At 43.4% G+C, this 25,075-nt stretch overlaps 1 protein-coding gene across 2 annotated transcripts in view; it reads right to left on the bottom strand.

The window, feature by feature from the left end:
• Positions 1–22,994, bottom strand: part of LOC106588374 (tenascin-R) — a 28,531-nt gene extending 5,537 nt beyond the window's left edge. Inside the window, exons 1-7 of one of the 2 annotated variants that reach the window (XM_045709628.2) lie at positions 22,867–22,994; positions 19,482–20,067; positions 16,585–17,673; positions 15,864–15,979; positions 7,160–7,313; positions 6,762–7,040; positions 3,204–5,966 (exon numbers count right to left, since the gene is read on the bottom strand). In XM_045709628.2, the coding sequence (XP_045565584.2) occupies positions 3,204–5,966; positions 6,762–7,040; positions 7,160–7,313; positions 15,864–15,979; positions 16,585–17,673; positions 19,482–19,875 (4,795 nt within the window). In that variant the 5' untranslated portion in view covers positions 19,876–20,067; positions 22,867–22,994. The remainder of the gene's footprint in view (positions 1–3,203; positions 5,967–6,761; positions 7,041–7,159; positions 7,314–15,863; positions 15,980–16,584; positions 17,674–19,481; positions 20,068–22,866) is intronic. The other variant, XM_045709629.2, reaches the window with a different exon arrangement.
• Between the last annotated feature and the right edge of the window lie 2,081 nt (positions 22,995–25,075).

The raw sequence follows: 25,075 nt of genomic DNA, 5'->3' as shown, positions 1-25,075 counted from the left end.
GCACCCATACTTTACTCACGCTGTTATTATTAGTGCTCCAATGAGTTTGTGTATATATGTACAGTGCAAACATATATACAGTATACGCAGTACAGCATATACTAAAACAGACAAAGGTGTCACTGTTAAATGCAGATGTTGGACCCTGGAAAGCAGCAAGGGAAAAGGATGAGATATTAATGTTGATCTGGTCTTTTGATCCTGAAAAAAAAAAAAAGAAGTTGGCAGGAAAGAGAAAAAGTTAAAATAGTTATAACAGAAGAAAGGAAAAATCTTAAGATATTGATAACAAATACAGTTGACCACTCATTTTTTAAATACACGAATAAGAGAGATAAAGCAAGCAAAATAATTTCAAAGGAATAAGAAATGTGTTGACCAACAGATTTTCAACCTTGAGTGAGCAGAATCCTGCTATAATGATTCCAAATAACATTTGAGACCTCACCCTCTGAAAAAAAACAACAACAAAAAAAATGAGCTAATCGTTAAAACCTTGTGGAATTTCATTATTTTCTTCTTTTTATATATATAAAAAAGACTCATAGGATTAAAATCTGTACATTTCACACTTAAGATCAGGAAAAACCATAGAGACCAACCATGGTCTTACCCTGGGTTTTGTGAGTGATGAAGGGAGCCAATGAAGGTTGCTGACTTAAAGCTTACCCTAAGTGAGAGAAGATCAGACCAGCAGTGAAGGGCGGTTGTGGCTGAATGATTCAAGTCTTTTAGATTGTCTCATGAATATCAGTCATTTTCATTAGTACAGTGCCTTCAGAAAGTATTCACACCATTTTACTTTTTTTTGAAACATTTTGTTGTGTTACAGCCTGCATTTAAAATTGAGTAAATTGAGATGTGTCACTGATTTACACGCAAAACCCCATAATGTCAAAGTGGAATTTTTGTTTGTAGAACATTTTAGAAAGTCAAAACGATTGTCAAAATGTGCTTAACATGTCATATAATAAGTTGCATGGGTTCCCTCTGTGTGCGATAATAGTGTTTAACGTGATTTTTGAATGACTACCTCATCTCTGTACCCACACATACAATTATCTGTAAGGTCCCTCAGTTGAGCAGTGAATTTCAAACACAGATTCAACGACAAAGACCAGGGAGGTTTTCCAATGCCTCGCAAAGAAGGGCACCTATTGGTAGATGGGTCTCACGACTTCCGCCGAAGTCGGTCCCTCTCCTTGTTCGACGTCACCGATCCACTTTTCATTTAACATTTGTTTTGTCTTTGTTTTCTACACACCTGGTTTCTATTCCCCAATTACATATTCATTATTTAACCCTCTGTTTCCCCCATGTTTGTGTGCGTGTTTGTATATAATGTTCAGGTCGTTACTTGTTGGCTGGTATTGTTTGCCGGATTCGTATTTACGCCGTTATTTACGAGTGACTGGTAATTTCACGCACCTTTAGTATTTGTTTTTATACTGGTGCTGTTCATGGAATAAATTACCTTGTACACTCATCTCTGCTCTCCTGCGCCTGATTCCATGCACCAGTTACCCACAGCCTGACAGAGGGTAATCAAATTTTAAAAGCAGACACTGAATATCCCTTTGAGCATGGTGAATTTATTATTATACTTTGGATGGTGTATCAATACACCCAGTTACTACAAAGATAGAGGCGTCCTTCCTAACTCATTTTCCGGAGAGGAAGGAAACTGGTTAGGGATTTCACCATTAGGCCAATGGTGATTTTAAAATGGTTAGTGTTTAGTGGTTGTGAAATGAGGACTGAGGATGGCTCCACAACATTGTAGTTACTCCATAATACTAACCTAAATAGCAGAGTGAAAAGAAGGAAGCCTGTACAGAATAGAAATATTCCAAAACAAGAAATGGAATACAGCTATAAGCACAGGCAAAATCCTAGAGGAAAACCTGGTTGTCTGCTTTCCAACAGACACTGGGAGACAAATTCACCTTTCAGCAGAACAATAACAAACACAAGGACATATATACACTGGAGTTGCTTACCAAGATGACATTGAATGTTCCTGAGTGGCCTAGTTACAGTTTTGACTTAAATCGGCTTGAAAATGGCTGACTAGCAATGATCAACAATCAACTTGACAGAGCTTGAAGATTTTTTTTCAAAGAATAATGGACAAATATTGTACAATCCAGGTGTGCAAAGCTCTTAGAGACTTCCCCAAAAAGACTCACAGCTGTAATCGCTGCCGAAAGTGCTTCTACAAAGTATTAACTCAGGGGTGTGAATACTTATGTAAATGACATATTACTGTATTTAATGTTCAATACATTTGAAAAAAAATCTAAAAACATGTTTTCACTTCGTCAATTTGCAGTATTGTGTGTAGATGGGTAAAAAAAACTAAGATTTAATCCATTTTGAATTCAAGCTGTAGCACAACAAAATGTGGAATAAGTCAAGAGGTATGAATCCTTTCTGAATGCACTGTACGTAACACATGGATGTGTTTGGGTTGACATACTGTACATGTACAAAATGGAAAACGCAGGCTGTATATGATATGTCGTATATGGACCAGGGAGACTATGTGTTTATTGTGTAAGCTGTATCACTGATCAAAAACCTGGATCTGCAACTGTTACAAATGCAATGATTATGGATTACATTTCAGAAATTACATTTGTTGATGGGACGCACTTCAAATATTTTCCCAGTAAACAACTGCCCATTTCCCCTGTGTGTTTTGGCAATCATCCCTGTTTTTCCACAATGCACCCAGTATGAACACCACACATCACAGTTGCACGCATCACTGCACAACATGGCATAAACAAGGGGTTAACATGAAATACAATTGATTAGCACATATGCATGGTTATTTGGTCATTGCATATTTTGTAATTAAAGCTTTGGACATGGCTTTAATTAAAAGCCCTCGGTTGTCAAGGACAAACCAAAAGAAACAGCTCACGGTATCAATAAGCAGATGATGCAAATTAACGACAGACATGATGAAGTACTGTAATTCAGGAAGTTACAGTATCAAGAGTGTGACGGCTCTTGAAATGGATATGGATCAAGCAGCTGTGCAAGTGTACCTCACCTAAAATGGTGTGAGGAGGTATCGGCATCTACCTTGGGTGTCTGGAATAACTTGTATAGTTCAAGAAAAGCGAAGTCCTGTATTTGAACAATAATGAATGGACCCTTGTAGAGGTTGGTAGAGTTTAAACTATGGCCAGTACCTGTGCTGACGATGAGTCTGTGAATTTTGGAGTGTAGTCCGGGACCCTTCCCAAACACGGACAGGGAATAGCGGGTCTGTGGATGGAGATTCTGGAATGGGAATGAGCGAGCCGACCCAGGAAGGACTTTGGAGAATTTGATTGTACCACCGTCATCAACTTTAGCCGTAGCATTACTGTCGCTGCTCTGTCTTTGGTTATCACTTTTGCTATTGGTAACAGTATTCTCCTCCCCGCCCTCCTTACCTTGGCCCACCCCCATTTCACTTTCCTCCTCATTCCCCTTGTTCTCCTTCTCTGTTTGTCCCTCCGCCTCCCCTTCCTCCTGCCTATCCTCCTCTGACTCACTCCCCCCCTCCTCCTCTTCCTTTTCCTCCTCTTTCTCTGCCTCATTCTTACTTCCATGCTCTTCCCGGGTTACTATGAAATTTCTGTACATCCCCTCTGGTGCTCCCCAAACGAGTATGAACCCTCCTGAGGTTATGCTTTGAACCCCCACTGAGTTTAGAGGCTGGCCTGTTTTTCCAGCAGTAGTGACATCTGATCCATTTATCTGGTTTGGGCTGTCTCTTGAGTCAGCATTCTTACTCACTTGGCTACTTTGGTCAGGATGGCCTGTTTTTGAATCTTGGCCCCTTTGGCTCAAGCTACTGTTATTTCTTATGTATGTTTGACCTCGTGCTATTTTACCAGCTGTGGCATTTGTTTTCTTGAGGAGAGTTTTGGGCTTAAGGTCTGTGTTTGTGCCATTCTGGCTGGTGCTGTAGGTGCCCTGCTCCCCTGGTTGAGGGGTTTGAATGGTGACGCCGTTGTCCCTGTTTGTCAGTTTAGGTGGGAAAGGCCTGCGTATGGGGCCTCTTGATGGATGCTGAGGGGGTCTCAGGTTTGTTCGTGTCCTGTTTGGGAATGCGCCCATATTTGGGTGTGGACGGCGTTGCTGGGTCCCCTTCGGAGGTAGACGGCGTAAGGGTGGTGTGCTGCCCAGTGTCAGAGTCTTTGACCTGTTCCGTTCAGTTCCAGACGACACCACGTCAGTTGCCCTGTCCCCATCTCTGCTGATACCATCCTCTGCCACAGCAACATTTTCTTTAGTTAAGTCTGATTCCTCTGAAGTGGAGGATGATGATGAATAGCTTTTGCCACTGTGTTCTGATTCACTGGAGGACTTTGGCGCTCTCTCTGGCTGAGCATCTGGAGGGAGGGTTGAGGATTGTGCTGGGGAAACCGCTAATGTCTTTGGAAACACTAGTTGTCTGTCAGTCATGGGTTGACCCGTACCGGTCTTTGATTCATTTTGTTTTGTGGGAGCTGAAAAAGGTGAACGTGTCCTGTTTTGAAACGGTCTCATATTTAGGTTCGGGCGGCGTTGGTAGGGCCCCTTTGGAGGTAGGCGGCGAAAAGGTGGTGAGCCGCCCACTCTCAGAGTCTTTGTCTTGTTTTGTTTGGTTCCGAACAATCCCACGTTAGCGGTTTTCTCTCCATCTTTGCTGACACCCACTTCTGCTACTGCAACATGATCTTTACCTGAGTATGAGTCCTCAGGGTTGGAGGGAGATGGTCCTTTACCATTTTGTTCTGATTCACTGGAGGATGTTGGCTCCCTCTCTGGAGGGAGGTTGGATGATTGTGGAACAGGCAAAGTCTTTGCATTCACCACGTCTCTGTCAGTCATAGGTTGACCCATGCCGGTCATTGATTCATCATGTTTTGCGGGAGCTGAAGAAGAAAGTGACATGTAGGAAGTAGGTGATACTGGTGAAGAGGAAGCTGGATATGTAGGACTTTGTGTGGTGTGTGGAGGAATGTCATCTGCTTCACTCTGTGTGTGAATTACCAGGTTACGCTCCTGAAATGTTGTCTTTGAATCTCCTGTTTCAGACACTTTTAGGGCACTGTCCTCTTTTTCAGCTAAACCCTGCTCTGTTGCGGGTTTACTTTGAACTATTGTGCCATTCACCCTCCCTCCAATGACTCTCTCTCTACGTGTCACATTGACTTTCCTGTGTGTCAATTTAACCTTGTTGACACATTTCTTCCCATTCGGGTGAACCGTAGTATTTTTTTCTGATGTGGTGGTATGCTCCAAACCCTCTGTCCCTGGCCCTGGCTCAATCTCTGTATCTTTTTTTCTATCGGGTAGGTCCTTTAAGCCAGGAATCACTGTTTGTTCAGAACCAGAGCTTGGAGTGGCATTTACAGGAAGGATTCTGACAGGATATGTCTTTGGCAAAGTTTCATATTTTTCTCCAAGAGGACTTGTCTCCAGGTTAGTTTCTTTCACAGTTAAGGCTATAGTCTTGTCCCCAACAAAGGGATTTTCTGGTTTAGAGTCAGTATCCAAGGTCTTCTTGACCTTTGGCCCCACCAAAGGATTTCTGCTTGTAGGCTTTTTCAGAAGACTGTGACCCACTCTCCTCCCACCCTGGCCAACTCTTGTACCATTAAAATGGATAGAGCCTCCAATGTATGGCTTCCTGGGCAAGGTTATTCTATCACCTGTTTTAGGTATAACCCTGTAGTTTCTGTTGACAAGTGGTCTTGTACTGGTTCTAACAGATGTGTCCTCTCTGGTTCCATTGGTGCCTTCGACTGTTACAGAGCCTGGTCCACTCCAATCCTTCACCCTCTCTGGTTCTTCACCCTTGGCCTTCGTGTGGAAGATGTCCTTCACAGGATTTGTATTCCCTGCTGAGTCTCCCTCATGGCTTTCTACTCCTGGTGCTACCGGCATGGTCACCCTGGATATTGTCTTTGTGGATTTTCCTAAAGGCATGAAGCGATTGTTTGGAATCAAAGATACTACAGGAGGGAAGCACTGTTAGATCCAAATGGGAAAGTCACAAATATTATCTTTGAACTGAACAATTCGAAAAAGTATTCTTTCCAACAACACCTGCATTGACATTAGTGCAATAAATAGTTGGCCTATGTGCTGTCCAAACCTGCAAAGAGAAGTGGAAAGATTATTACATTTGGTCATCAACACAACCTTGCCATTCATTGTTCGGGTGCTGAAATATTCAATGTTGTGAGTTAAGTGTGTGCTACTATTGTCGAGAAAGAGAGCAGCATTAATCATACAAAAGAAAGAAAGGAAAGGAGAATGTATTTTACGAAGAGAGATCAGCTTAGCTCCAGGAGGAGTTTTTATATTGTACATACATTAATTTCAATCTAACGTTTTAATTTCACTTCCAATGACCTTCTCTATTGAATAATGACGTGTCTAGACATGTTAACTTTAGTGGGATAACAGTTCACAGGAGCAGGGCTGGCCTCCCTTGCATATTCACATTGCCAGGGAATCCAATTTGTTTCAGAGATTTCTCTCTTTTTAAACATAGTGATGACTTTCTCTCTCTCCTGCTTCTTCTGCTTAGTTCACAGTTTCTTTGTTGTTTCATGACTGTGTATTTGTGCAACTTCCTTATCTCAAAATATAGTATTATAATCTGACATACTTAATCAAGATCGCTTCTCATACAACCTAGTCCCTGGATCTTTTCATATACAATGTAGTAAGTAAGGTAAGCAACCCCCTCATCCAATAAAACTCACCAGGAGTGACTTGGACTGTTGCTGGCTTGCTCTTGATCCCGCCTTTTTCAGCCACTAATGTGATGTCATACAAATGTCCCGGGTCCAAACCGTCAATCTGGGCAGAGTCCCTCTCAGGGGGCAGGGTCAGGTCTTGTCTTCCCTTGGCTGTTCCGTCTGTCTGATTGGGTGTAACAGTTAAGCGATACCTGTCGATGTCTCCTTGCGATTGTTCCCATTGGACAACTGCAGATGTTGTGGTTGTCTTCACAACTTGAAGGTTTGTGGGACCAGAGATAACTGGGTGAGGGAAAAGCAGTGGGGGGGTGGGGAACGACTTAGCATTTATGCCTATCGATAACCGAAGTAGCAGATGATACTGATAATAAGGGGATACAAAATGGGGTTTCCTGACTCACGAGTGGTGAATTCTGCTGTGCTCTCAGCGCCCATTCTCCCATCTATTTCTCCATTGATTGTCACCGTGTACTCCTGCCCGGCCGCCAAGCCTGTTTGGGTGTAGGCCGTGAGCTTGCCTCCAACTTGAGATGTTATCTGTTGATCGCCCTCTTTCTGTGTGGCACAGAAAATGATAAAGTCAATGTTAGAACAGATATCAAGAGGATTAATAATCAATTTTCCTTCATAGGCCTACTGGTATTTTAGTTAATTTGCTAAAGTAACTGTAGTTAGAACCTGTTAAAGATGATATAGAATGGGTGTATGTATGCTTACCAGCAGGGGGAGTAGGCTAACTTACAAATTCTGTCATGCAGAAGCCTATATTCAGATTTTTTTTGTAAACATCAACCCGAGCCTACTCTCTAAATTAGTAACTGGACTCATATTTATTCATGATCATATTATTATTTTCTTGGCACTGAGATGAACAGCCTCATATTCCAATGATGTAATAGTAGTATTGTGAAAAGAATAAATGATTAACATGTCAGGGAAGTCCAGTAGATCACAAAGCTTTGAGAACTGTTTTCAGCCTTTCACATTCCAACTCTCACAATTTCCTTAATTGATATGTGATCATTTGAGGAACCAACTTTATAAAATATGCTATTAAAACCAAAACAGTATCAGGTTGTTATTCTTCAACCTACGTATTGGAAAACGCCATTATTTCCATTCATTTAAAAGCAGTAGTTTCAGGTTTTACTCAATTACTCCAGTATGGGGGTGTTCTCCAAGTCTTTCTCAATTGTGTAATATATTCTCTCATATGAGAAATGGGGCCCAGCTGGGTTGCCAGGTTGCCCAGCGTTGACCTACAGAGTGCGCATGTCATATGCCTCTAGTTTTGAGCGTGTCATTGTGCTTTTTCTTGCACAATGTGGGGTTTGTGTCCTGTTTAGTCTGCGTGTGTTGTTTATCTGTAAACATGAGAGATGAATGTGTATCTCCCTCATTCATTCTCTTCCGCTGTGTCACAGCTGCCGACCAGTGAAGTCATTTCTCTGGCCAGGGCCATGTTTTTGACAGTGTTTACGGTTGCCCTAGCAACAAGCATCCCACATCTGCATCTTTTCTTCTCCCTTCCTGCCCACTCTCTCTATCTCCCATTATCCTTCCCTTTCCCTAACTATTGTTGCTATGACATTCTCCTTTGACTCTCCTATGACTAGTTTAATATATTCCCTTTACAAGGATGTCCTCCCTTCCTCCATATTTCTTCTCACACCTACCCATGTCATGTACGGAAAATAGGCTGTTTCCGCTGTTGTTTTGCGATGAGCTTTTGGAATGTATCCTGGTGCTGATGCTGTGGCCAAACTTCACTCTACTAACCTCCAATAGTCTCTGTTTTTCACAACAACAACAGAAATCTCTCTCTTTTTTTTCTTTGTCTGGAACCCTTTTAGGAAGAACAACAATCTCATTCACACATTGAAAGAGTTCCATTAAGTAGGAAAAAGAGGGTTGTTTAATCTTGTAGCACTTCCCTACCTTTTCCAATGGTCATTTTGGTTGTCATTGAGGTGCTTCTCGTTGTTTCAGTGTTGTAGATTAGACTTTTACGGACATGGATACAGCTTCTCTAGAGTGCGTGTGTCTACTGTAATAGCAAGGTCCAACAATATGTGGATGATGAGTATCAATCCAGTTTGTCATTGTGTACATCTGACATCACCACTCTGTGCAGGTTGGGAGCATATGCTCTATTAAAGGTCCAATGCAGCTATTTATATATTAATATCAAATAATTTCTGGATAACAATTAAGTACCTTATCTTGATTATTTTGAATTAAAATGGTTAAAAAGAAACAAAAATAGCTTCTTCGCAACAAGCAATTTCTCAAGCAAGAATTTTGCTAGGACTGTCTGGGAGTGGTCTGAGTTGGGAGAGAAACATTGAAAACTAGCTGTTATTGGCAGAGAGGTTTGGAACTCTTTCTTATTGGTCTATTAGCTAATTTACCGCCTGGTGATGTCACCACAACTCCATCTCACCAAAACAGGCAAAAATTTCAGGCAGTCTTTTCAACCAGCTCTTACACTAAAAGGGCATTATCATCATTTTCTAAGTATTATTATTTTCTAAGTATTATTATAGCACAGTATTATTCCAACCTCATAATGTTGAAATATATATAAAACACAAGAAAATCACGTTTTTGACTGCACTGGGCCTTTTTAAGGCACAATTACAGTGGGAGACCTCACATGGCCCGGATATTGTATTAGATCATAACAACGTATGTTCTTTATACATAGTGTCCAGGCTACTGTATGTTAACTGAACTTGAACTCAATAGGAAGTTATTCTGTAATGCAAATCAGTGAAACACTAATAACATCCTATACTCAAAACAAAGAGTACAAAAGCAGCTTTGAATACAATTGGTAGCATATGTCTCTGTGAATTCACTGGAATTCATTTATTGCATCGGTTAGCTACCTTTGATATTGGATACTGGATGTGATCTTTTTGGTCCACTGATTGATACCATGAGCTGCTGAACAAATTTAATACAACAACACACTTATGTCATGTTATGAAGTCCCGTTATGTCAGTCATATGTTTTACATTTTATGTAATGCTTTTATATTAATTTTATATTATTACTATTATTATTTTATATTGTATCCTCCATTCTGTGGTTACCAGGGCTGTGAATCCAACCATATAAGTTGAACCAGTATAGAAGTATATCAGCTGAAACCAGTATTTACTGTAGTGACAGTTTATTAACACCAAACATCATTAAACAGAAACTGGAAAAATGTCCACTGCTATTTCCTTTGGCAAAGCGTTTGAATATCTGCAATTTTACAGGATCTATAAACCTTGCTACGTACTCTACCAGTCCACTAAAGGGTTTTACTCAGTGAAACAATGGTTTTGCCATTTGAAAGTCTTTTAAGGCTGAGTGACATTAATGACTGAATTTAAATAGAAAAACACAGTAATCGTGAGTTAATTAAGAGGGATTGAGAGTCATCTGTTTCTGGAACTTTTGTGATGGAACTTTTGTGATGGACCTTTGCTGCTCAGCTGTCAAACTGTGGTGTGTTACTGTTCTCAAGATCAATCTTTGGATTGATTTATTTGGCATAGAAAACGAAGGGCTCTCTATTCAGTCCGTATCGCAGAGGTTCAGCGTTACAGTGTAATTGAAATTTAAGGGCAATGTTCCGGCGTTAGCGGAGACTGCATTCACTGTAAAAAGCTATATACACTGCTCAAAAAAAATAAAGGGAACACTTAAACAACACAATGTAACTCCAAGTCAATCACACTTCTGTGAAATCAAACTGTCCACTTAGGAAGCAACACTGATTGACAATAAATTTCACATGCTGTTGTGCAAATGGAATAGACAACAGGTGTAAATTATAGGCAATTAGCAAGACACCCCCAATAAAGGAGTGGTTCTGCAGGTGGGGACCACAGACCACTTCTCAGTTCCTATGCTTCCTGCATGATGTTTTGGTCACTTTTGAATGCTGGCGGTGCTTTCACTATAGTGGTAGCATGAGACGGAGTCTACAACCCACACAAGTGGCTCAGGTAGTGCAGCTCATCCAGGATGGCACATCAATGCGAGCTGTCGCAAGAAGGTTTGCTGTGTCTGTCAGCGTAGTGTCCAGAGCATGGAGGCGCTACCAGGAGACAGGCCAGTACATCAGGAGACGTGGAGGAGGCCGTAGGAGGGCAACAACCCAGCAGCAGGACCGCTACCTCCGCCTTTGCGCAAGGAGGAGCAGGAGAAGCACTGCCAGAGCCCTGCAAAATGACCTTCAGCAGGCCACAAATGTGCATGTGTCTGCTCAAACGGTCAGAAACAGACTCCATGAGGGTGGTATGAGGGCCCGACGTCCACAGGTGGGGGTTGTGCTTACAGCCCAACACCGTGCAGGACGTTTGGCATTTGCCAGAGCACACCAAGATTGGCAAATTCGCCACTGGCGCCCTGTGCTCTTCACAGATGAAAGCAGGTTCACACTGAGCACATGACAGACGTGACAGAGTCTGGGGACGCCGTGGAGAACGTTCTGCTGCCTGCAACATCCTCCAACATGACCGGTTTGGCGGTGGGTCAGTCATGGTGTGGGGTGGCATTTCTTTGGGGGGCCGCACAGCCCTCCATGTGCTCGCCAGAGGTAGCCTGACTGCCATTAGGTACCGAGATGAGATCCTCAGACCCCTTGTGAGACCATATGCTGGTGCGGTTGGCCCTGGGTTCCTCCTAATGCAAGACAATGCTAGACCTCATGTGGCTGGAGTGTGTCAGCAGTTCCTGCAAGAGGAAGGCATTGATGCTATGGACTGGCCCGCCCGTTTCCCAGACCTGAATCCAATTGAGCACATCTGGGACATCATGTCTCGCTCCATCCACCAACGCCACGTTGCACCACAGACTGTCCAGGAGTTGGCGGATGCTTTAGTCCAGGTCTGGGAGGAGATCCCTCAGGAGACCATCCGCCACCTCATCAGGAGCATGCCCAGGCATTGTAGGGAGGTCATACAGGCACGTGGAGGCCACACACACTACTGAGCCTCATTTTGACTTGTTTTAAGGACATTACATCAAAGTTGGATCAGCCTGTAATGTGGTTTTCCACTTTAATTTTGAGTGTGACTCCAAATCCAGACCTCCATGGGTTGATAAATTGGATTTCCATTGATTATTTTTGTGTGATTTTGTTGTCAGCACATTCAACTATGTAAAGAAAAAAGTATTTAATAAGATTATTTCTGTCATTCAGATCTAGGATGTGTTGTTTAAGTGTTCCCTTTATTTTTTTGAGTAGTATATATCGGCTCAATCAGAAATTACCTTTAAATGACCTTACTTATTATCCACTAACGGCAAATAGGGGCAGGCAAATGTAACACTTATCTGCCTACTCAGAGCATGCGCTGATATTTTCAACCTCTCCCTGACCCAGTCTGTAATACCTACATGTTTCAAGCAGACCACCATAGTCCCTGTGCCCAAGAATGCGAAGGTAACCTGTCTAAAACACCATCGCCCCGTGGCACTCACGTCTGTAGCCATGAAATACTTTGAATGGCTGGTCATGGCTCACATCACCATCATCCCAGACACCCTAGACCCACTCCAATTTACATACCGCCCCAACAGATCCACAGATGACACAATCTCTATAGCACTCCACACTGCCCTCTCCCACCTGGACAAGAAGAACACTTACGTGAGAATGCTGTTCATTGACTGTAGCTCAGCGTTCAACACCATAGTGCCGTCCAAGCTCATCACTAAGCTCAGGACCCTGGGACTGAACACTTCCCCTCTGCAATTGGATCCTGGAATCCTGACGGGCTGCCTCAAGGTGGTGGGGGGTAGGCAACAACCGATCCGCCAAGCTGACCCTCAAGACGGGGCCCCTCAGGAGTGCGTGCTTAGTCCCCTCCTGTACTCCCTGTTCACCCATGACTAAGTGGCCGCACACGACTCCAACACCAGCATTAAGTTTAGTTTGCTGACAACACAACAGTGGTTGGCCTGATCATTGACAACGATAAGACGGGCTATAAGGAGGAGGTCAGTGACCTGGCAATGTGGTGCCAGGACAACAACCTCTCCTTCAACGACAGTAAGGAAAAGGAAATGGAGGGCTGAGCACACCCCCATCCACAACGACGGGGCTGTAGTGGAGCGGGTTGAGAGCTTTAAGATCCTCGGTGTCCACATCACTAAGGAATTATCATGGTCCACACACACACCAACACATTTGTGAAGAAGGCACTCTGAATGCCTCTTCCCCCTTGGGAGGCTGAAAAGATTTGGCATGGGCCCTGAGATCCTCAAAAGTTTTACAGCTGCACCATTGAGAGCATCTTGACTGGCTGCATCACCACTTGGTATGGCAACTGCTTGGCATCCGACCGCAAGGCGCTACAGAGGGTAGTGCAAATGGCCTAGAACATCACTGGGGCCGAGCTCCCCCCCATCCAGGACATCTATACCAGGCGGTGTCAGAGGAAGGCCCTAAAATTATCTCTGCTACTGCACAGCAAGCAGTACCGATGCACCAAGTCTGGAACCAACAGGACCATGAACAGCTTCCACCCCGAAGCCAAAGCCATAAGACTGCTAAATAGCTAGTCCGGGTAGCTATTGGTTAACTATATAGCTATCGCATTGACCCTTTTTGCACTAACTCTTTTGATTCATCACATACAATACAACACTATTTATTATCTATCCTGTTGCCTAGTCACTTTATCCCTACCTAAAGTGCCTTCAGAAAGTATTCACACCCCTTTACTTTTTCCACATGTTGTGCTACAGCTTGAATTTACAATAGATTCAATTGAGATTTTGTACCACTTATCTACACACAATAGCCCATAATGTCGAAGTGGAATTGTGTTTGTAGAACATTTTAGAAATGAATCAAAAATGAAAAGAGTCAAATAAGTATTCAACCCCTTCGTTACGGCAAGCCTAAATAAGTTCAGGAGTCAGAGTTTGCTTAACAACTCATAATAAGTTGCATGGATTCACTCTGTGTGCTGTAATAGTGTCTAACATGACATTTAAATGCCTACCTAATTCATCTCTGTACCCCACACATACAATTATCTGTAAGGTCCCTCAGTCGAGCAGTGAATTTCAAACACAGATTCAACTACAAAGACCAGGGAGGATTTCTAATGCCTTGCAAAGAAGGGCGCCTATTGGTAGAAACAAACAGACATTGAATATCCCTTTGAGAATGGTGTTTATTCATTTTATTCATTACACTTTGGTTGGTGTATCAATACACCCAGTCAATACAAAGATACAGGCATCAGAGAAGAAGGACACTGATCAGGGATTTCACCAGGAGGCCAATGGTGACTTTAAAACAGTTACAGAGTTTAATGGCTGTGATTAGAGAGAATTGAGGATGGATCAACAACATTGTAGTTACTCCACAATACAAACCTAAATGACAGAGTGAAAAGAAGGAATGATTCAGCATGATAATAACCTAAAACACAAGGCCAAATCTACACTGGAGTTGCTTACCAAGAAGACAGTGAATGTTCCTGAGTGACCGATTTACAGTTTGGACTTAAATCTACTTAAAAATCTATGTCAAGACCTGAAAATGTTTGTCTAGCAATGATCAACAACCAATTTGACAGACCAACAGAAGTTGCTCTCGGAGGATGTGTTGGTACCATTATTTATTCATGGCTGTGTTCTTAGGCAAAATTGTGAGTGAGCCCACTCCCTTGGCTGAGAAGCAACCCCACACATGAATGGTCTCAGGATGCTTTACTGTTGGCATGACACAGGACTGATGGTAGCGCTCACCTTGTCTTCTCCGGACAAGCTTTTTTCCAGATGCCCCAAACAATTGGAAAGTTGACTTTACCCCAGTCCTCAGCAGTCCAATCCCTGTACCTTTTGCAGAATATCAGTCTGTCCCTGATGTTTTTCCTGGAGAGAAGTGGCTTCTTTGCTGCCCTTCTTGACACCAGGCCATCCTCCAAAAGTCTTCGCCTCACTGTGCGTGCAGATGCACTCACACCTGCCTGCTGCTATTCCTGAGCAAGCTCTGTACTGGTGGTGCCCCGATCCCGCAGCTGAATCAACTTTAGGAGACTTGCTGGACTTTCTTGGGCTCCCTGAAGCCTTCTTCACAACAATTGAACCACTCTCCTTGAAGTTTTTGATGATCTGATAAATGGTTGATTTAGGTGCAATCTTACTGGCAGCAATATCCTTGCCTGTGAAGCCCTTTTTATGCAAAGCAATGATGACGGCATGTGTTTCCTTGCAGGTACCATGGTTGACAGAGGAAGAACAATGATTCCAAGCACCACCCTCCCTTTGAAGCTTCCAGTCTGTTATTGGAACTCAATCAGCATGATAGAGTGATCTCCAGCCTTGTCCTCGTCAACACTCACCACTGTGTTAACGAGAGAATCACTGACATGATGTCAGCTGGTCCTTTTGTGGCAGGGATGAAATGCAGTGGAAATGTTTTTTCAGAATTCAGTTAATTTGCATGGCAAAGAGGGACTTTGCAATTAATTGCAATTCATCTGATCACTCTTCATAACATTCTGGAGTATATGCAAATTGCCATCATACAAACTGAGGCAGCAGACTTTGTGAAAATTAATATATGTGTCATTCTCAAAACTTTTGGCCGTGACTGTATATAGTCAAGTTATCGTTACTCATTGTGTAATTATTCCTCGTGTTATTTAAAAAAAAATATATATAATTTTTTCTTCTATCACGAAGCATGTGAGAAATACAATTATTTGATTTGATTTGATTAGATCCAAAGGAGTCAATGTCTTTTTCCATGAGAGATTTTTATTTACTCTATGCCACCATTGAATTCCCTTGGGCTTTCAGGGACATTTTAGGCAAACGATTTGGGGATTTGTCATGGAAATAACGCACCACCATGACCTTTTCAACATTTGCCCCCAAAACAAGTCTTAAAACCTGGAATGAGAACCGGGCTTCGTGCCATGAGAGCAACCTTCTGTTCATTTTGGTGACTGTTCATTCTCAGCTGATACATCTGTTGTCTAACAGTTGTTTCTCAAGTTCAGTTTACTTTGTGCTTTAGTTAGGACCCAGACTCACAACTTCATAAGAACTTGTGTGTAGGGTGTGTAGGGTGTTGTTACCTGGCTGGCGAAGGTGACATGGTAGGTGTCATACTGGACTGGAGGTGGGGTCCAGAAGAGGGTGACAGAGGATTCAGTGACGTCCTTGGTGTTGAGCTGGGACACACCAGACATGGCTAGAGACAAGGGGGAGGGTTAGGTGCTTAGTTCCAGTCATTCAAGCCAACAATGTCATGCAATGTTTACCGTGGAATTGATTTTAAAGGCAATAAGGCATCCTTTTGACCAGCTGTCACATTTCCCCCATTTAACTGTAAAGTCAATGTAAATGTATTTTTCCAAGTCCATTAAGTCAACTTGTGTAAGTAACGTCAAGCTGCAACATACAGTAGAGGTCTACATACAGTCATTGAACGCATAACAAATATAACAGTATGTCGACTTGGATAGAAGGGAACACTATATTTACATTTTACTCATTTAGCAGATGCTCTTGTAACCAGAGTGACTCACGGGAGCAATTAGGGGTAAGAGCCTTGCTCAAGGGGCACACCGGCAGATTTTTCACCTAGTCAGCTCAGGGATCTGAACCAGGGACCTTTCGGTTGCTGGGCCAACGCTCTTAACTGCTAAGCTACTTGCCGCCCTTTATGCCACACTGACTGGACACTGATGTATTAGCACTGCCCTGTGGCTAATACAGTGTGCCCTCTGTTTCACTGGACAATATAAAAGCCAATTGCAGCCGAGAGTGTTTATGGAGAATATTTGGATGACTTACCGGTGCCACAGTCAGCTCCAGTGAACCCAGCTTCACACTGGCTGCAGTCCGGGACGGCGAAACCACGGCGACACACACACCTCCCCTTCACACAGCGCCCTTTGTTGCTGCAGTTATCGGGACAGCCCTTAGCGGCGCAGTCCTGCCCAGTGAAGCCCACTTCACACACGCACTTCCCGTTCACGCACCTTCCCTTGTTGCTGCAGTTATTGGGACATGCTTTGGCGGAACAGTCCGGCCCCGTAAAGCCGCTATCGCAGACACACTGGCCGTTCACACACTTTCCACGGTTGCTGCAGTTGCCAGGGCAGGACTTGGTGGAGCAGTCTGGCCCTGTAAAACCGCTATCACACACACACTTGCCATTCACACATTGCCCCTTGTTGTTACAGTTACCAGGGCATGCCTTGGTGGAGCAGTCGGGGCCTGTGAAGCCAGTGTTGCACACACACTGGCCATTCACACATTGCCCCTTGTTGTTACAGTTACCAGGGCATGCCTTGGTGGAGCAGTCGGGGCCTGTGAAGCCAGTGTTGCACACACACTTGCCGTTCACACATTGCCCCTTGTTGCTGCAGTTGCCAGGGCAGGACTTGGTGGAGCAGTCTGGCCCTGTAAAACCGCTATCACACACACACTTGCCATTCACACACTTCCCCTTGTTGTTACAGTTACCAGGGCATGCCTTGGTGGAGCAGTCGGGGCCTGTGAAGCCAGTGTTGCACACACACTGGCCATTCACACATTGCCCCTTGTTGTTACAGTTACCAGGGCATGCCTTGGTGGAGCAGTCGGGGCCTGTGAAGCCAGTGTTGCACACACACTTGCCGTTCACACATAGCCCCTTGTTGTTACAGTTACCAGGACAGGACTCTGAAGAGCAGTCTGGCCCTGTGAAACCTGGGTCGCACACACACTGGCCATTCACACACTTCCCCTTGTTGTTGCAGTTGCCGGGGCAGTCAGACAAACTGCAGTCTGGCCCACTGAACCCTGGGAAGCAGACACACTTGCCGTCCTCACAGCGTCCCTGGTCACTGCACTCGTTAGGACACTCGTCTCCCTCCGGCTTGATGGAGCACTCAGCGCCTAAAGAGGGGGTTCGGACAGAGACAAAGAGTAAAACAGTAAGACACCAGAGTGCAATTTTCCCTCTAAGCTGCGCGTATGTGCAGGCGCGCAGTAGCCCCAGGGACTGCTGCACAGAGTGTAAAAGAAATATCAGCCCACAGAGAGAAGCACAAGATTGAACTTCACTCAACTTTCTAGACTTTTCCCTGTTAGTTAACACTATCAACGTTTCCCTTCACTGTGGGAATTGTGATCGAATCAACACAATATTAACCACTTTCAATGCAACACGGAGAAGAAAAAAAACGATGCAAGAACATATCAGAGTAGGATTCTATTGTGCAAGACCATACTCAACACAGACCGGTGCGGCATAACCAATCAGAGCTGCAGTAGGCCTATATGAAAATAGATCATTGCCATATATGGATCTGTGCCGTTTACTTTGAACTGGACTGTGTTTACAGCTGTGGTTGTGAGTCCAGATCAAATAGAATTAGCTGCATGAAGCCACGTGTGCACATTTTGTTCATATCCTTTACTAGTTAGTGAGTTATTAGCCCAGTTATAGATCATTTGTAGTCAGCAATAGGGGACTGATTGCTTCCTACAAAAGCACGAAACATGGACATTTGTAGACATCTTTGAAAAGCAATTCAGGTAAAGAGGGTTTTTTTTGTCTTAAAGGGTTAGTGTTGTATTTTGAGACAGGCTTGAATAAGCTAAGTAGCCAATAGGCAGAGGGTAGAATAATTTGTCAGATTTTTCTGTAATAATGGTATGGGAATAATAATACATTTTATTTTGTAAAGTGGTTTCTTGCATCAAACAACAATTTTTTTTTACATTTACATTTTAGCAGACGCTCTTATCCAGAACGACTTACAGTAGTGAATACATAGATTTCATTTCATGCATTTTTTTTTTGTTGTACTGGCCCCCCGTGGAAATCGAACCCACAACCCTGGCGTTGCACACACCATGCTCTACCAACTGAGCCACAGTCACCTCCTTGTCTGAAGGACAGGTGGATTAACAGGTTAATGTCAAGCCCTGCATGTTTTCTTTATTCAGTCTCATGGAATGTAGGCCCACATTGAACACCACACATTAGCTGCTACTGTAGGCTGAATGATAGAACAGCTATTTCCATGTTAAAATGTTATGGGATGCATTTTCTCCATTGTTTTTGATGGTAGGCCACTCTGGTAGGCCTACATTATGATCAAATGGACACACTAGCCTACTTGGACACTGTTAAAACGGTAACTTAAAGTAGATACAGCCTCAGTGCTCACAGTAAACGAGCGCTGGAAGTTGCACAGAATGTTCAGAATGTTCAAGTTTGCACTCAGCAAATCTGAAATTTACTCTGTGCCCCCCCCCCCCAAATTTAAAGGAACATTGCTAGTGTATTGATATTTTAAACAGATTAGTGGATAAACTATCCCTGCTTTTCCAGAAAGTGTCCCACATTGAGAGAAGGGTGGAGAGCTAGATTAGGAAGATTGTCTGAGATCACATTGGGCACAAAGTTAGAGCTGGACCTTTTTATATACTTGCTCTGATTGGTCGAACCCATTAGTAGTCCTCATTACTCAGGTCAGTTAGATCATAATATGAGCATGGCTGTAGTCTGCCAGTTATACATGTGATCATGATTGAGATCAGTAATGGATCGTGTGCGTGTGCGTGTGCGCGTGCGCTCAAATTAGAACCAGTTGGGGGATTTCAGTGAGATGAGAGGAGCTATGAGGAGATTCTGTGTAATGTTCAAAACCAGACCCATTTGATCAGTGAGTCACCTGGCAGCAGTCCTACTGTACCTTTGCTCTGCTGGGACGTGCAGCAGCCCCCCTCTGGGCCTCCACACTTCTCCCTCAGGGCAGACACCTCCTTCTCCAGCCTCTCCAGACGGTCTCGCAGGGCAGCAAACTCGGCTTCGCACCCGCCTCCGCACGACCCCGGAACCAGTCGGATCCGATGGGTAAGGACTAGAGGGGAACCAGGCTCAAGGTCCAGTTCCTTTCCCTGATTCTGACTGGAGTCCCCCTGAACACACGCCTCAGAGATCACCACTTTGATTGGCTGCCCGCCACCCTCTGGCTTTGTGTTCCTGGGTGCCCTTTGACCCCCAGTCTGCAGGCTCTGGGAACCTGATGGGGTCAGGAGGGCAGGGCAGGCGAGGAGCAGGAGGAGGAAGGATGGGACAAGAGGCATTTTGGGCAGGAAGTTGCCTACAGGTGGAGGGGGAGGGCAATTCACTTTTTTTTTTTAAATGATTACAGTTATCAAAGAAAGGCTGGGGCAGAGGGATGAACTCTGCTGTGGAGGTGCCTACAAGTCAAGGGTTTTTGTCATCAAGGGGCTGCCTTAATCATGTGACTCTGCAGAACCGTCACCACTGTATCCCTGGGAAACAAGACAGTTAAGAATAAACATTCACCTGAATTCATGTAAGCACAACAACTATCGCAGTGGCTGGAATAGCCTTCTAGTTGTTTATGGCCCTGTCAACACAGCATGTTAGCTTGGAAAAAATGTTTATCTAGAAGAGTAATTCAATATACTCTGTGACCAGCGTTCCTATTTTCCTACGGCAACGTGATTGTGGCACATGTGGAACCACAAACTGGTTCTGAATAGTTTGCCATTCGTGAACAGCCCATTATAAGGATGGGGTCATCCCCAGGCCCAGTTGGTGTGGGTTAAGCTTGTGTTTGGACAGGGTAGAGCCTTGCAGGATAATGTGATTTACCGCTGGGACCCAATAAGGTCACTTTCCTCATTCCAGCAGGGGGTTTGGATGCAATTGTCTGACCTGGAGCCAGAGTCTCAGTCCGTACCACGTAGGCCAGGGGCAGTGTACCCACAATCCCTCCCTCTCTCACCTTACTGAACCCTAACCAGCCTATCCTCAGTCCTCTCAGGAATTTTTCATACCTGCCGTGTATCACAATATGGAATGCTATGGCTGCCATATCACCAGCCTAATGCATCGACCTGCTATGTGTCCAGTAACATGTGCTATGTATTTTCTAAATGAACTAGGTTAAGTCACAACCTACCTAAAATCCCCAGAATGTATTTGCACAAAAGTGGATCATGTTCAAATGATCTATGCACACACACAGTACAGCTCAAATGGTAAAGCATTAAGAGCAGCATAACGTCATAGCACCTAGAGAGTTGAGTGAGGGAAATAGATAAATATACAGAGATAAAAAAATGAGGGGGCAGTAAAAGAGAATAGGAAACAAAATAGCACCCGGAACCGACAACATGTTATTCAATTTCCGGCAGCCTGGAAAAAGCTTAGAAATTGAGGCCCTTGGTGGGCAAGTACAGTGCGTTCGTAAAGTATTCAGATACCTTGAATTTTTCCACATTTTGTTACGTTACAACCTTATTCTAAAATGGATTAAATGTTTTTTTTCCCCCCCCTTATCAAACTATACACAATACCTCTTAATGACAAAGCAAAAACTGTTTTTTAGAAGAAATACCCTTCCCCAGATCTGTGCCTCGACACAATCCTGTCTCAGAGCTCTACGGACAATTGCTTTGACCTCATGGCTTAGTTTTTGCTCGGACATGCACTGTCAACTGTGGGATAATAAACGTGATTTTTTTTCTATAAACCTGTTTTCGCTTTGTCATTATGGGGTAGTTATTGGGACCTTACATAGGCAGGTGTGTGCCTTTCCAAATCATGTCCAATCAATTGAATATACCACAGGTGGACTCCAATCAAGTTGTACAAACATCTCAAGGATGATCAATGGAAACAGGATGCACCTGAGCTCAATTTCAAGTCTCATAGCAATGGTCTGAATACTTATGAATATAAGGTATTTCAGTTTTTATTTTTAATAAACGTGATTTTTTTCAAAAAACCTGTTTTCGCTTTGTCATTATGGGGTAGGTATTGTGTGTAGACTGATGAGGAAAAATATTAATTTAATCCATTTTAGAATAAGACTGTAATGTGGAACAAGTCAAGCGGTCTGAATACTTTCCAAATGCACTGTATCTTGTCAGCCTGAGGAGACTCACAGACACTCATCACTCAGGGATAGATTCACTCAGTCCCTCAGAGCTACACTGCTTCCAACCCCGCGAGGCTATGTAGCTCAGGGTTTACAATCATATAATATCTCTGGCACGGGAATACCAAAACTTCACACCAGCCTTACTCACAGTCACAACATACAGCTAACATCACAGAGTGAGGGAGGTAGGAAGGAGAGGATTAGGCAGAGGAACCAAATACTGAAGTCCACCTAGCTTCTACAGTGATGGTTGCTACTGCGCTAGTTGACTAAACCCAACTCCATGGTGAAGGAAGTTCTGATGCAGTCCACCAACGGAGTTGAGCAGGGACCAGGCTTTGTGGAATTCATCTACTACTGTGCATACTGCCACCTCTCTGAATGATAGGCAGCATGGGGATTTTTAACACTGGAACTGGTGTTTCCAACTCTCTGTGATTTCCATCCTGGTCTGAAACTCGGTAATAGACTCAAAAGTACTGACATTTCCTTATGAATACCTGTCACAGCTGGTAATAACTCTCTAGGTCACAAAAGAAAGCGGTATATTTTACAGCACTTCTGTCTGCAGATAGCTTAGTCAAATGGCCTGTGAAGTGTTTCAAATTGCTTTGCATCCTTTTTTGGCGTCTGCATCATGTTCCCACATCCCCACCTCCCTCCGGCTCTCTCACATTCAAGCACACTCATACACACATTAAAATATACAATGGAATATCAAAACTATTTATGCCTGTCAATACACCTTTTGTAGAGTGGTTTTGGATTGTATAACGGATAGGGATTGCATGCTTTTGTGTATTGCCACTAGTGACTCACTCTCTTCCATTTGAAGTCTACACAGACACTATGAACTACATCACAGACTTGTGTAATAAAACGTTTACAGGCCAAAGTCATATGGATTTGATCCTACCTATAACATATTTAAAACCGTTCCCTCATATACTTATTCAGTACTTATACTAATATGCATTGCTTACAAATGTACATCTAAGATGCCCAGATAATGTACTCAGCTCTACTTTTTATTCAAATAACTAATAATGAATTGATTTAATTCTTATTGATATGAATGAACCATCTTTGGCATTTATTGTCAATATAAATTTGAGCATAAAAGCATTGCTAATGTAAAGTACAAATGCATAGGGCTTACCTGGATACTCTGCCTCTCTCCCTGACCAATGTCTGTCAGTCAGTCCAAAGCTCCCTCTCACTGCTCTTGGAAAGCTCTGATTGACTGACCATGAGAAAGGGAGGGGGATAGGAGAGCGGGAGGGAGAAGGAAAGAGAGAGGGGAGGAGAGCAGTAACATTTTCTCATACTTCAAGAATTTTTCCTCCCTCTCTCACTTCTCTCTTTCTCTCTCCTCTCCCTCTTTCTCTCTGATGTAATTCTATGTGCTTTACGGGTCCCTTTTGGGCGGTGGATTTCGATGGAAAACATCTGAATTTTTAGATGTTTTGAACAACTGGGCCTAATCTTTAATGTTTTTTTGAACTCATCTTTGTCCTCTCCTTGGACACTTTATGATGTTAGTGAGACATTCCTCGTTATCTTCCGTTTGCTCTTTTTTGGCAGTTGACAAAGTCTGAATGTTTTATATCAGTCGTATTTGCTTCTTCAGACAGTACATTTGCACATAAGGCTTGTGGGTGCATCTGTTTTCAGACTTTTGCAATATGCATCCTCACTGTATTTTCTGTATTCTGTATGGCCATAATAAAAACAGTCATAATATATTTCATTTGTGCTGTGGACGAAATGTGGTTTTAGGCTTTAGGGGTATCGAGGGATTCTGGGAAGTGAAAATATGGAATTGTCTGATGTCTGTCGTGAGAGAAGGGGAGCCATCTCTAACTTGATGTCTTTTATAGATGCATGGTGGAACGTATGGAAAGCTCACAGTAAAGTAAAGTCAGGTGACATAAGCAGGCAGCACCATCAATCGGCTATCTACCAACCCATAGCACATCCCCAACTTCATTCATTCTGTTATTCTCATAGTAAACACTCTCGTCTCTTCCAAAAGTATCTCACCCAAACTCGCCTAGTATCCAGCCCTATCCTCGCCTAGTAGACTACACTCTTTTCCAACTCCGAAACCATGGAAACGCATCCTTAGTCCCACAATAATGCAACTCCTCATCCATCCACTCGTCATTGTCCTCCAGACTTTCCCACCTACCGTATCGTCCACATTCTCACCCCAAAGTAGTTTCTAGTTTTTACAGATGCCGTCTTCCTCACTTGTTGTTACCACTCCCATGTGATTAATGTTCTTTCCCTTGCTATCTGAGTAGACTACAATTGAAGAGTTGGCAAGATATTCTGTTGTGGTTAAAACCATCTACCAGGGTAGGGATCATTCCTGTTTAACATTTTGATTTCTAGGAATCAATTCCCATCCTTCCTCCTCTTACTGCTCCTCACTCGGCCCACGCACTTGACCCCACCAAGTTCGCAGAACCTGCAGACTGGGGTCAAAGGGCACCCTGGGACACAAAACAGGAGAGAAAGCGCTGAAGCGAGAGGGTTTACTCCGGCCAAAATCTGTTCATGAAAACAAGACCACTAAGTGAGGAAATTTTGTGTCGAATTTGGTAAAAAATGAATTGCTGATTTGCTACATGAAGCTTATTTGATGGAATAGAAGTTTAATAATGGCTAGGTTGTTACGAATGCACTGATATAAGTAGACGCGCGTGGCATTTTCGGATACTTGGGAAAAAACACGTTATAAAACGAGTTGTGCCTGTTGTTCACACATGTATCTGCCCTCTCATTGGCTAGAATAGTCCCACCCAATCTCGCCTCCTCCCGCCTGCCTTCCATCTTTGAGGACATGTACTTCTATTGTTAAAGCGGTCACTCGACTATCTTGTCAATGTAATAGATCATCTTTGGTGAAACCAGAGGGTACCAGGCAGCCAGCCAATCAAAGTGGTGATGTCAGACGCGGTGTGTTCCAGTGTAACCAGTGATGTTTCACTTCAATTTCTGGTTGAGTTTAGGATGGAATGGACGTAACCCGGTGCAGAACTTAATTAAGTTGGCCATCCCACTCAGGGACAGGAGTCTAATTTGAGTCAGTTGATATACTTTATGCACGTATAGAAAAGCTAAAGGAAAAGCTCAACTTGGCAGGTGCAATTTCTGTTTAAGGAAATGTTGAACAGATCACAACATAAACACAATTAGTCTGTGCTACAGTAGCTCTTATTTCCCCCCTGTGTTTGTGTCCCACGCTAACACACTGGCAACAAGTTATTTTTCCCCCAAACCTTATGTCAACTCACTATCAGCACCTCTTGCCTCGTCTCTTGAGCTGTTCTTATCGTTAAACCAAAACACATTTCTCAATT

Source organism: Salmo salar, chromosome 27 (genome assembly GCF_965601325.2).
Source record: "Salmo salar chromosome 27, fSalSal1, whole genome shotgun sequence".
NCBI lineage: Eukaryota > Metazoa > Chordata > Actinopteri > Salmoniformes > Salmonidae > Salmo > Salmo salar.
The sequence above is the reverse complement of the archived record's forward strand: the minus strand, read 5'-3'. Positions and strand labels throughout refer to the sequence as shown.